Source organism: Anabrus simplex, chromosome 2 (assembly GCF_040414725.1).
Source record: "Anabrus simplex isolate iqAnaSimp1 chromosome 2, ASM4041472v1, whole genome shotgun sequence".
In the NCBI taxonomy this organism is placed as follows: domain Eukaryota; kingdom Metazoa; phylum Arthropoda; class Insecta; order Orthoptera; family Tettigoniidae; genus Anabrus; species Anabrus simplex.
Genome location: NC_090266.1, coordinates 790,283,339 through 790,296,866, shown reverse-complemented (window position 1 = coordinate 790,296,866; position 13,528 = coordinate 790,283,339). Strand labels below are relative to the sequence as shown.

Below are 13,528 nucleotides of genomic sequence, written 5' to 3'. Positions count from 1 at the left end.
TACCGAAATTTAAAACAGTGTTTGCAGCATGGTTTGAAGTTATCCAAAATTCATCGCGTACTAGAATTTAATCAGTCACCGTGGCTAAAGCCATATATCGATCTGAACAATAATTTAAGAACGAATGCGGTTAACGAGTTTGAAAAAGATTTCTACAAGCTCATGAATAACAGTGTGTTTGGTAAGACTATGGAAAATGTTGACAAACGCGTTGATGTAAAATTGATTACAAACTGGGAAAATATTAAGAAAAGGTACTGTGCTAACTATTTAATAAGTAAACCAAATTTCCACAGCTGTACCATCATACATGAGAATTTAGTTATTATACAGATGAATCGTGTTAGGGTTAAGTATGACAAACCTACCTACGTCGGCTTTGCAGTACTTGAATTGACTAAAACACTTATGTATGAATTCCATTACGATTATATGATGAAGAAGTACGCGCATAATGCGCAATTGCTCTACACAGATACCGATTCGTTTATTTATCAAATCAAAACTGATGACTATTGCAATGATATAAAGCCAGACTTGGGTAGGTTTGATACAAGTAACTATCCTGCAAATAATCAATATCATTTACCGCTAGTGAACAAAAAGGTTCTAGGTAAAATGAAAGATGAATGTACTGGGAATATTATCGATTCATTTGTAGGTACTAAATCCAAGTCATATTGCATAAAACTCTTAAATGAACTACAAATATTGAAGGGGATTAAAAAAATGTAGTTCAGAATCAGCTAAGTTTTGAATTAATTAGTAAGGTAGCCCTTAATAATGTTGATTGCAAACGGTTTGTCATTCCAAATTCTACCAACACTCTAGCCTGGGGGCATAGTAGTATTGATCGGTACTACTTTACATAAAGCAGATGCATGTGTGTGTGTGTGTGTGTGTGTGTGTGTGTGTGTGTGTGTGTGTGTGTGTGTGTGTGTGTGTGTGTGTGTGTGTAAACATTATGCTAGAGGTGTGTACTTTGTAAAATATATACGTTAAGCTGTCTTACATCACAATTCACTGTACATATTGTATAAAGATAATAAGAAGTACGCTGAGAGTATAGAACAGCAAATAATTCAAGTTTAAACTTGTACATACAAGAATTGTGTTGAGAAGGGAGAAGTACGCAAACATCACTACGGTAAAACGATTCGAGATAAAACTTGTACATACAAGATGTAAATAAATAATGTAGAATTAGCATATTCTTTTATTTTAGATAAGGTATTACCTTCCTACCGCTCCTTATTTGCAAGATAGAGTTTTTGTTTATTACTCATAGAAGAAAAGCAAGAAAGAAGGTGTTGAGCAGATTCGTAATTATAGTATCGTCTAGTTCAGTAAGTATGTCGAGAACAGAATTTTTTTCCTCAAAAGTGTTTGATTCTAGTCTTGCGATGCAGTGTTCTACAACATCGAACTATGAACAGCAGTATGTGTTCAAGTATAAACATGCAGGTACGCGATATGTGCACTACCTTATGCATAAGATTGCGTTGTATGTTCGATAAAGCTATGCCTTAGCAAAGTAAAGGAAGTTATAAGAGTTGCTATCTTACGCAAGCTGTTCAAAATTTTAGTCTTACTTTTTCTCTTAGAACAAAGGTATACACCAGATATGTTGTAAACACAACAACCGATGTTCTAATCATATGTTGGATCGAGTACCGTGTTCGATTATATTCTTAATCACTTCTCTTGTAATATCTTCTTAGAACAAAGGTATTCCTTGACATGTTCTTTTAAATTGTCTACCGCTACCACAAAGAGTGCACAGCACGGTGCTCTGTTGATTGAAGATGGCTGCTGTCAAAAAGCATTTTTCAAATTATACGCCACCACATGTCAAAGAATAAAGTTTAGTGTAATAAAGATACCAACACGATGCTCTCTTGGCAGCTTTTCAAATTATCCGCCACCACAGAGTGCAGCGCGGCGCTCTGTAGATTAAAGATGGCGAATGTGGAATTTGTCACCACCACATAAAGTGCGGCACTGCGCTCTCTTGATCAAAGATGGCGGATGACAGCTGACGGAATTGCCCGCAAGAGTGTGGTACGGTGCTCTGTAGTTTAATGATGGCGGATGACAGCTGACGCAAGAGTGCGGTACGGTGCTCTGTAGTTTAAAGATGGCGGATGACAGCTGACGCAAGAGGGCAGCACGGTGTTCTGTGGTTTAAAGATGGTGGATGACAGCGCATAGGTTTGTTTCCAAACAAGAGAATGTAGAATTTTTCAAATTGCCGCCACCACATTTCAAAGGTATCTAGCTAAAGAGTGCAGCACTGAGGTTTGTGATGCAAGATGGCGGATGACAGCTGTCAGAAAAAAGCACGTGAGTTTGTAGAGTACGTGGAATTTGCCGCCACCACAAAGAGGGCAGCACTGTGCTCAAAGATGGCTGCTGTCACGTGGAATTGTCTGCCACCACATTTCAGAGGTATCTAGCTAAAGAGGGCAGCACTGAGGTTTGCGATGCAAGATGGCTGCTGTCAAAAAGCATTTTTCAAATTATCCGCCACCACATTTCAAAGGTAAGTAGCTAAAGAGGGCAGCACTGTGCTCTATAGATTAAAGATGGCGGATGTCAGCTGCACGTGGATTTGTTTATCTCGCGCTAGTGAGGTTAAGTTGGTAGCACTAAGGTTTAGCCCCGCCAAGATAGCAGCACTGCCGATAACAGGTGATGAATTTGCAGCTACTGCGATAAAGAGGGTAGCACGGTGCTCTCAGATGGCGGATGACAGCTGTCAAAAAAGCACGTGGCTGTCAAAAAGCACGTGGATTTGTTTATCTCGCGCTAGTTAGGTTAAGTTGGTACTACTGAGGTTTAGGCCCGTCAAGATGGCAGTAATGAGGTTAGCGATGCGTTGTTGTCTGTCAAAAAGCACGTGGCTGTCAAAAACACGTGGATTTATTTATCTCGCGCTAGTTAGGTTAAGTTGGTACCACTGAGGTTTAGGCCCGTCAAGATGGCAGTACTGAGGTTAGCGATGCGTTGTTGTCGATGATAGCTGTCAAAAAGCACGTGGCTTTGTTTACAAATTCAAATTTCCCGCGGGTGGTGGAGGAGACCTGTGGGAGGCCTCTGGCTGTGGTGGTGGTGGTGGAGGAGGCCTCTGGGAGCCTGTGGTGGTGGTGGCCGCAGAACCCGCCTATTATACTACTCTAGTGGCTTTACGTCGCACCGTCACAGATAGGTTTTATGGCGACGATGGGATAGGAAAGGGCTAGGAGGTGGAAGAAAGCGGCCGTAGCCTTAATTAAGGTACAGCCCCGGCATTTGCCTGGTGTGAAAATGGGAAACCACGGAAAACCATCTTTAGGGCTGCCGACAGTGGGATTCGAGGCCACTATCTTCCGGATGCAAGCTCCCAGCTGCGCGCCCCTAACCGCAGGACCAACTCGCCCGATAAGTGCTAGTTAAGAATAATCATCATCTTCATCCCTGGGGTTCCCGTCGTATCACCAGATATTCATCACATGTTCCGTTCCTCCTACGCTGAAGATAACTGACTGCTGATAAAACCATTTCCAAAGGACAGCATTCAGTACCTCTTCTAGTTAAACACAGACTAGGCAATCGCCTTTCCAGATCCAAGAAAATTTGTACGGCCACATCTACCTTGCCGTGTTCTCTACAGGAATTTGGGTTGATTACTGCCTCAATGTGGGAGGAAGCGTGATCGTGAATAAAGAAGAACAGTATATGGTGATATTACGTGACTGGTGTGTCCAAAGAGATGAGTGGTTGCTTTCCCGAGAAAGGCAATCAACAGTGATTCATGTATTACTGGGCGTAGCACATTCTGGAAGAAAGCTCAACTTCTTCCCTCATAATGTGATCGCATAGCCTTCTGTCGCTGAATCATTACTCTTCAGTGGAGCGATCCAGTGCGCTTCATAATAAAGGTACCGCTGTAAATTTATTCATGACATTAATGCGTTCGTTAGTTTCTTTTACATTTTAACGACCCTTTTATTAATACAAGAAGCTTATAACGTACTTTGGACTTAGGCAGACTTGAAATGACTATGAAGAGAACACATTCCACAAACTCTTCAGTCTGTTAGACAATCGCCCTGATCGAATATAAATACGCTTTAACTAATAGGAAGCTGAAGTGGCATTGTGCAATAGTGAATGCATGCACTCGCGGTACCGTCATGTGCAATGCTGTCAGTATAATACTGTAATATTGATATCTAATGCTCATGAGATGTTCAGATAAGTACTACCATTCATCAGGTACAGATGACCGCACATTCAACTCAAATATACTTAATAAAAATGTTTTTAATAATTATTAATGTACTTGAAATTTTTCATTTCACATTCATTCATTCATTAAATGTATCTTTATGCTGATAGGTGTTGATCTTGAAGTACGCGAAGATGTTGTCCATCAGCTCCGACGACCTGTACCTTCTAAACCCTGTATGTTGGTAAACCGATCAACACAGACTACTACTGACCTGCCTTCAAGCAACAGTAATGGGCCTGTTTTAACATCACCAACACCGCCACCGCCACCTCCTTCAGCATCACCGCCAGCTCAGAAGGATGAGCAATTATAGCAGGATAAGGAAGAATCGTCAACAATAAGGGGCAAGCGTAAACGTCGTCCGGTACTTGTCTGATGTGCAGCAGAAATGTACATCCAAGTTTTGTGCCAAAAGAGACTGAAGGGTGTATTTAACCAGTCATTCATTAGATTCAAGTTTTATCTTGCCTTGAAGAACTGGCACTTCCTCAGTAAAGTTTCTATTAAAAGTGAAATAAAAATATAATTAATGTGCATAGATATAGAATATCCCTATATGCCATTCCAGGAACAAAGAGTAGCTGTCTGGTATACTGTACATATCCATTTTCTGAAGGAAAACTATCTAAATAAACAATGCGCTTATTTCACTGTTTCATGTTTTAATATATATAAATTAGTGAAACAATGCAATTTTATGACATTCTTCACGAAAAGAAGAACCTGTACGCAAATTACAATGTAGAATTCACCTCACGGAAAACTGTTTATGCCCTGGAATAATTGAAGTGTCATTTCTCGTATTACAGTTTATGGTTGAGTGGGAAAGAGTTTTAAAATACGAGTCAAAATGTTCATTCACTAACAATAAGATTGGCTTTGATGATTACGAGAAACTGCAGCTTAGTCATGAAATGAAATAATGATAGATAACATTTAAGAAAATTATTCCTTCATTTCTTTAGATAACTGTAAGTTTAAAGCTCCTATTTTCGTTATGAGTTTCATAGATTGAAATAAATGATATGTTTTGTTTAGGGAAATAATGACGGATTTCTAAGAAATTATGTTCCGCGATTATAATATTTTAAATGGATATATACTGTAAATAACACACTCAGACATATCTATTTCATTAAGTAATTATTTAAACGAAGTTCTCCTATACTATATGTCTGGTTGATGTAACACATACATTGTTGCCCATACCATGTGTTTTAAGAGGAATAGTGTGAAACTAGTTGTTAAATAGCATAACCGATGTAGTCTTAGGTGTAGTAGCATTATCCAAATGTAACAAAATGACCTCTTGTAACTGGTTTCAAGAGTCAGTGAAGTTGTCAGATCACTGCATATATTTGAGCCCCTTGTGCAGTATCTGACAGAACATCTTAATTTGGTTTATTTTATTTCCACCTAAACATAAACATGTACGTATAGGGAAGCATTTCTCTTTTCTAATAAACAAGTATTTTAGAATAATTAATGTTCTAGTCAGAAGTAGAAATTAAGATAAATTTATTATCCACTTGGAAGAGGCCATTTGTAAATAGGTGTCAACCCTCCCTTTAATTAAGTGGAAGTTCGTGTGTAATTATATATCTATAAACTGAATGTGAAGGATGTGTAATAAAACAACCCCACATGCATACATTAAAGGTACAACACAAATTCCCCAATATTCTCATTTCTGGGTGTTGTACCATCTCCCTATCTCATATGTTCTTAATCCTCATGTCTGTAATGGAGGATATTCCCCAGTGTTGAGACGTAGTCATAGATTGATAAAGATACATAACTTTATTTCAAAGTTAAAAATGTAGCTTATAGATGAAATTTTATGTTAATTTTAAGAAAATAAATGTCTTCTCAAAAGCCTACTTGCTGTGTTGGGAGTTTCATACCTTTAAGGGGAGAACGTACCTCAATTTTTGCAAAAATTTGCGAATTTCATTTTAATGTATTTTAGTACTCTTTGGTATGTGTACAATAGAGCACCGTTTTTATTTCAGTGAAATCGCGTTACAGGTGCCTATAATTTGGATATTCCATGGCCCATCTCATTTTAAAATGCCACGCCCTCCTCTGACTGTAGGCTGGGTTTTACTTTTTGATAACTTTCTAGTTCTAGAAAATAAAAGTCCATTAATGAAACGCATAGACTATGTTCGAGCTTCTCATCAGTCGAAATCTTATGACGAGAAATTGCTCACAGCAACAGAAATATCCAAAATAGCACAATCGGCATCAGTACCGAAACTTGCCCAAGATTAGAAAGAAAAACAAACTAACATGAAGTTTTCCAAGACATAATTATACCGTATGATGTACAGATAATATCTAGAATCTGAATACGTTTAATCCACCTTCATAATTTTTTTACATATAATCTCTTTAATCCAACTTCAAGTTATAGCAATATTAGGCTAGAATTTTCTTCAAGATTTTTATGTTAGCTTATTATTTCGGGTTACTGAGTTGTTTGTCGTGGTTCTTGGTGCACGTATAATAAAAACAAGGAAACCTACAATCACCGTTGACTTCCAGGAGGAGTGATGCTTATGATTAAGCCCATTTATAAGGATCTTGCCCATCCCGATTTATTGAAGAAATGTATGCATGGGAAAACCAAAAATGTAAACGAGTCTTTTGACAGTGTTATTTGGAGCAGTGTACCGGTACCTAAAAATATTTTTGTTGGATATAAAACCTTAAAATTAGGAGTACATGATGTTGTTTTATCATTTAATATGGGAAATTCAGGGAGAATTGAAGTTCTACAACAGCTGGGGATCCAACCAACGTGGAATTCGCTCAGTGCGTTTCAAGCTTTAGATGTTCGTCGGACCAAAATGGAGGATAAAAAGCTGTTTATAGTGGAAGCCAAGATAAGTAAGTCAATGAGAGCAATGAAAAGGAGTCTGGAGGACAAGTAGGATGAGGAATATGCAGCAGGAGGGTTCTAGACTACATGTCAACTAAGATTTATATAAGCTAAACTTTAAAGTTAATTTTCTCTGCTTTTGTTTTTTTCCTTATATAGGTACGCTCAGTCAAAAACTATAAAAGGTAGAAATCTGAAATAATTATCAGTGATACTTCCACATCTCCTCTTGGTAAAGCTACCAGGTTATTTTAGATATGTTAATATATGAGACCAGAAAAAATTATGATTACTCAAATTTTTCATGAATATTTTTTAAATTTGGGAAAAAAATCCCAAAAAATAACCATGCATCTAATCCTAAAACTAAAGACCGCAATGTAAAGAACAAAGTTCCTATAATAACACTATAAAGTTTCAAATCTGTAAGGCAAAGGACCTTTTACCTGAGCGTACCTAAAAAGGGAGAAATTACCAGTGTCAGCATAGGCAGTACGTACTCCCCAACTGGAGGGTCTTTTGTCATAGAAAATTTAATACAAATGTCCATTTTTTAGGCTTTATATTTTCCCCTAAACGGAACCAATACTAGTTTCTAGCAGTAGTAACCAGTAGTACTTCTAAACTGTGCCGGACAGAGAGGCTCAGACGGTAAAAGCCCAGGTTGATGAATTCAATCCTGGCTCAGTCCAGTGGTTCTAGAAGTTTCTGAAGTACGTCAGCCTCATGACATGTAATAGAGCTCCTGCGGGACAATAGTAGTAGTAGTACTAGTTCTATAATAATAATGTTTGGCTTCTTAGTTTGATGATCAGTGTAGTAGACTTCAGTTCAGGAGGTCCGGTGTTCGATTCCAGGCCCGGTCGGGGAATGAAATCTTAAAATATTATTTCCCTCGTTCAGGGGGCTGGATGTTCGTGCAGTCCCCAACATCCCTGAAACTCATACGCCACACACAATAATATTTTCCGCCAAAATAGCATGTGCTTTCCTATACACAACCGACGCTGTCTACCCACCCACCACAAGTTTCGTTAACACTTTTTTCCTCCTCGGGGACCAGCTGAGGGCTGAACGAGGCTAGCAATAGCCACATGAAGTTGCTACTACTAGGGTCCACTACTACTACTACTACTACTGCTGCTATTGTTGTTGCTGCTGCTGCTGCTGCTGCTGCTAGCACTACTAGTACTACTACTACTACCACCACTACTATTGGTACTACTAATAATAATAACATTAATAAAAATAATAGTAATAATAATAATTTGGTAATGAGATTAATATATTAATAGGGTTTCTGGCCAAATCTTTGTCAAAGGACGAGAAGCTTTCTACGGTGGGGAAAAACCTTCATGATTCTAGAAATTACTGTTTACCTTAATGTTACAATTTAGCTAGTGCTATATTGGCTAAACGATAGACCCTTCCTCAATGTGAATGGCTATACGTTCAAACTGTTGAATCTCGGTTCAGACTTTAGTGGCTGCTTGTGAAACTTTTATTGGGAACAATGACAGTGAGACAGGTTTTCTCCATCAACTGTTTACTCTCCACTTTTTCTTAGTATTTTGCATAATATTGAGCATCTGTCATGGTTTAAAAAGTGTAAAACAGGTTTCATTAACTGACACTTACTTCCACATTGAACGCCAGGTGAGGCATTATACCTCTGACGAAAAATTACCTGGACCTAGGATATGTATATTATTTTTTACATCGTTACGCCCTACTCAGGAGCACGGTTGAACTTGCTTAGCTGATGTGTTGGCCTTCTTTTCCTCCCAAAATCTCTTCATCCTCTCGCTGAGCACCTTCCTTCGTTCTTCTGTCCAAGTTTTAGTAGCTCTGGTGTTGGGTTTGTCTTCAAAGTGGTGATTGTCGATTTTGGTTCTGAATTTACATCTGTCCTGTACAATGTCTTCTGAGATGTTGATTTCCTGGAGATCTGTTTCACTTTCACGAAGCCAGCTGTTCTTGGTTTAAGACGAAAGGGCCAGGTGGGGGTTTCAGCCTGTTCCCCTATCGGGCGCGTCCCAGGTGGCGGAGGGTTTGAGGGAAATAAAATACCTCTCGCGGACCTAAAACAGGCACAGCTCGCCAACATCTTCAGCAACCTCTGAAGCTCACTACTTCAGTTGTAACCATGACACCGACATAGATCGATGTCCCCAATACTTTTAACTTGATAGCATGATGGAATCAACCTACAATATTATTATTATTATTATTATTATTATTATTATTATTATTATTATTATTATTATTATTATTATTATTATTATTGTTGTTGTTGTTATTATGGGTAATATGAAGAAGTTTTATAGACGGTCGAATTCAATTTATAATATAAATAAATTACTGAGACATTAAAGTTGAAATTCTTTCTTCTTTCTTTCTTAATCTGTTTACCCTCCAGGGTCGGTTTTTCCCTCGAACTCAACGAGGGATCCCACCTCTACCGCCTCAAGGGCAGTGTCCTGGAGCTTCAGACGTTGGGTCGGAGGATACAACTGGGGAGAATGACCAGTACCTCGCCCCAGGGGGCCTCACCTGCTATGCTGAACAGGGGCCTTGTGGAGGGATGGGAAGATTGGATGAGACAGGCAAGGAAGAGGGAAGGAAGCGGCCGTGGCCTTAAGTTAGGTACCATCCCGGCATTTGCCTGAAGGAGAAGTGGGAAACCACGGAAAACCACTTCCAGGATGGCTGAGGTGGGAATCGAACCCACCTCTACTCAGTTGACCTTCCGAGGCTGAGTAGACCCCATTCCAGCCCTCGTACCACTTTTCAAATTTCGTGGCAGAGCCCGGAATTGAACCCGGACCTCCAGGGGTGGCAGCTAATCACGCTAACCAGTACACCACAGAGGCGGACTGTTATGAGCGTACTTATTCATTATTATAAGAACTTTAAGAACCAATTATTGTGAAAAGTAAATGGAAAATTACTTAAAATACTAAAAGTCACTAAAGTTGAAATAAGAAACGTAATTTAACACTGAATGGCATTTTCGTCCATTCATGTGGACATCTTGAGATTTTCAAACCACGTTAATGAGTAAAAATCACGTTAGAAAATGTGCACAAATGTTATATACATATGTGTTTGTGAAAATGTAAATTTGTTAATATGCTAGGAAAGGAAAGTGGGTTAAATGACTCCGCGGACTGGGTCATGACGACAGAACGTGCACCAGGAGCTTCAAAATAAGTGAAGATTTGCAATACAAACAGATTTGGGAAGTAATTGAGTAAAAATAATCGAATTATTGTAAAGAATACTTTTATATTAATTTTTACTCCAATCATAACTTTTTACAAAATATCATTTTTATTCGAAATGCCCTTCTTGAAATAAAATTGTAATCGTTATATTCTAGTAACCGATAGGCCTATAGCACATTGCATGGTAGCAGAAACAGGGAAAAATTAAGTGGTTATGAACGTCATCATCATATTATTTTCCCTCGGACACAGCGAGGGATCCCACCTCTACCGCCTCAAAGGCAGTGTCCTGGAGCTTCAGACTCTTGGTCGGGGATACAACTGGGGAGAATTACCAGTACCTCGCCCAGGCGGCCTCACCTGCTATACTGAACAGGGGCCTTGTGGAGGGATAGGAAGACTGGAAGGGATAGGCAAGGAAGAGGGAAGGGAGCGGCCGTGGCCTTATGTTAGGTACCATCCCGGCATTCGCCTGGAGGTGAAGTGGGAAACCACGGAAAACCACTTCCAGGATGGCTGAGGTGGGAATCGAACCCATCTCTACTTAGTTGACCTCCCGAGGCTGAGTGGACCCCGTTCCAGCCCTCGTACCACTTTTCAAATTTCGTGGCAGAGCCGGGAATCGAACCCGGGCCTCCGGGGGTGGCAGTTAATCACGCTAACCACTACACCACAGAGGCGGACTGTTATGAGCGTACTTATTCATTATTATAAGAACTTTAAGAACCAATTATTGTGAAAAGTAAATGGAAAATTACTTAAAATACTAAAAGTCACTAACAAAAATAAAAATTGTGGGAAAGAATTATTTTGATAGTTCCAAAATATAATCTTGACTATCACAATATCCTTATGCTAAAAGAAATCATAAAATGAAGTAATATCTTCATCATTACAAACGTTGTCCGACTCGTTGGCTGAATGGTCAGCGTACTGGCCTTCGATTTAGAAGGTCCCGGGTTCGATTCCCGGCCGGGTCGAGGATTTTTAACCTTCATTGGTTAATTCGAATGGCCCCGGGGCTGGGTGTTTGTGCTGTCTCCAATACCCCTGCAACTCACACACCACATATAACACTATCCTCCACCACAATAACACGCAGTTACCTACAGATGGCAGATGCCGCCCACCCTCATCGGAGGGTCTGCCATGCAAGGGCTGCACTCGGCTTAAAATATCCACACGAAATTATAATTATTATTGCAAACTTTGGTATTACTCCAACCCCATACGAAAAAGTGTCAGCGATTACCTAGACGGACATTCTGTGAAGTAACTCTAATTTTACTAATTACTTGTTGAGAAAGTAATCTGTAATTGTAATTGAGTAAAATATTTCCCAGGTAACTGTAATTTATGTCCGCCTATGTGGTGTAGTGGTTAGTGTGATTACCTGCCACCTCCGGAGGCCCGGGTTCGATTCTCGGCTCTGCCACGAAATTTGAAAAGTGGTACGATGGGCGGAACGGGGTCCACTCAGTCTCGGGAGATCAACTGAATAGAGGGGGTTCGAATACCACCCCAGCCATCCTCGAAGGTAGGTCTTATGACGACGATGGGATGGGAAAGGGCTAGGAATGGGACGGAAGCTGCCATGGCCTTAATTAAGGTACAGCTCCAGCATTTGCCTGATGTGGAAATGGGAAACCACGGAAAACCTCTTCAGGGCTGCCGACAGTGGGGTTCGAACCCACTATCTCCCAAATACTGGATACTGGCCGCACTTAAGTGACTGCAGGTATCGAGGTCGGTCATGACAAGTGAGGCCGCCTGGGCGAGGTACTGGTCATCCTCAACAGTTGTATTCCCCTTCCCACTGTCTCAAGCTTCAGGACACTGCCCTTGAGGCGGTAGAGGTAGGATCCCTCGGTGAGTCCGAGGGAAAAACGAATTCTGGGGGGTAAGCAGATTAAGAAAGAAAGAAATCCTACATTAACATTTATGAAGCCAGAACCTCGCAGTGACATGCTAAAGCGGAACATGGGAATCTTCCCTATTTTCACTCGCATAGAGTTAACATATTTAATATTCTGCCATACCTTGTTAAAATTGCCTCCTCATGCCGGCCTCTCCACCTCCAGCATCTCGTCTCAGGAGATATCTCTCTCACGTAGCACACTCCATAAATACAGCGTGATTCAGCCGCCCCTTCCAATGCAGTTTTAAGCAACGCACAATATTCATTCCGTCCTGAAAACATCTGCCCTGCCGATATCCTCAGACAACGCAACCAGATATCTTGGTATTTACCGCCTCACCATGATACGACGGCGTAATGTTATACTTGTATTAAACACTGGAACACATGCGTGTGCTTTCTAGATCATATGAACCTGTCACGCCGGCGAAACACTAAATTGATATTGTGACCATAGTAAACGTAATACTGTACTCTCTATAAGCCATGCAGTGCGCAGTACGGATCCGTAGTGTAGTTGGTAAAGGTATGGCAGAGCGGAATTGTACGTCAGGTGAAAGGTTCGACTCCGGGGCGAAGATTACAACATTTTGAAATATTCGTTCAACACGTTCCGTACGCAATGTAAGTTCAATACCCGCTTTCATCCAAATTGTGTGTGAATGAATGTGTTTTGTTGCCTTAAGAAGGGCCGATTAGTTAGCACGCCCGACACATACAAACCGGAAATATTAGGAACACAACTGCTCTGACAATGTTTTATCGCAGCAAATACTGGATGTGATGACCGTTTTGGTTTATACATATTCGGGCCCGGTGTCCTACATATTGTCTTACGCGCCGAAGCATTCCAGATGTAATTGCTCGGCAGGCGTCTGCGATGACTTGCCGGAGCTGGTCGGGGTTTCCTGGCGCTTGAGTGTAAACGACGTTATTCAAATGTCCCCACAAGAAGAAGTCTAACGGAGTTAAATCCGGTAATCTCGCGGGCCAAGAAACAGGGCTTCCTCGTCCTATCCATTTCCTTGGCAGTTCCTCGTTCAGATGGTTACGAACGGGCAAAGTCCAATGCGCTGGAGCTGAATCCTGTTACAACCACATCGTCAAACGGTCGTGCAAGGGCACATCCTCCAGCAGCAGTGAAAGTTCCTCTCGCAGAAAGTGCAGGTAGCATGCGCCCGTCCAATGGCCTTCAATGAAATAAGGTCCAATCAGGCGATTTCCCA

At 40.5% G+C, this 13,528-nt stretch overlaps 1 protein-coding gene across 1 annotated transcript in view; it reads left to right on the top strand.

Moving 5' to 3' along the window:
• mtt (mangetout) overlaps window positions 1–4,586 on the top strand; it is a 1,300,850-nt gene extending 1,296,264 nt beyond the window's left edge. The window contains exon 14 of the mRNA XM_067140048.2: window positions 4,381–4,586. Within this exon, the coding sequence (XP_066996149.2) occupies window positions 4,381–4,586 (206 nt within the window). The remainder of the gene's footprint in view (window positions 1–4,380) is intronic.
• Window positions 4,587–13,528: the final 8,942 nt, after the last annotated feature.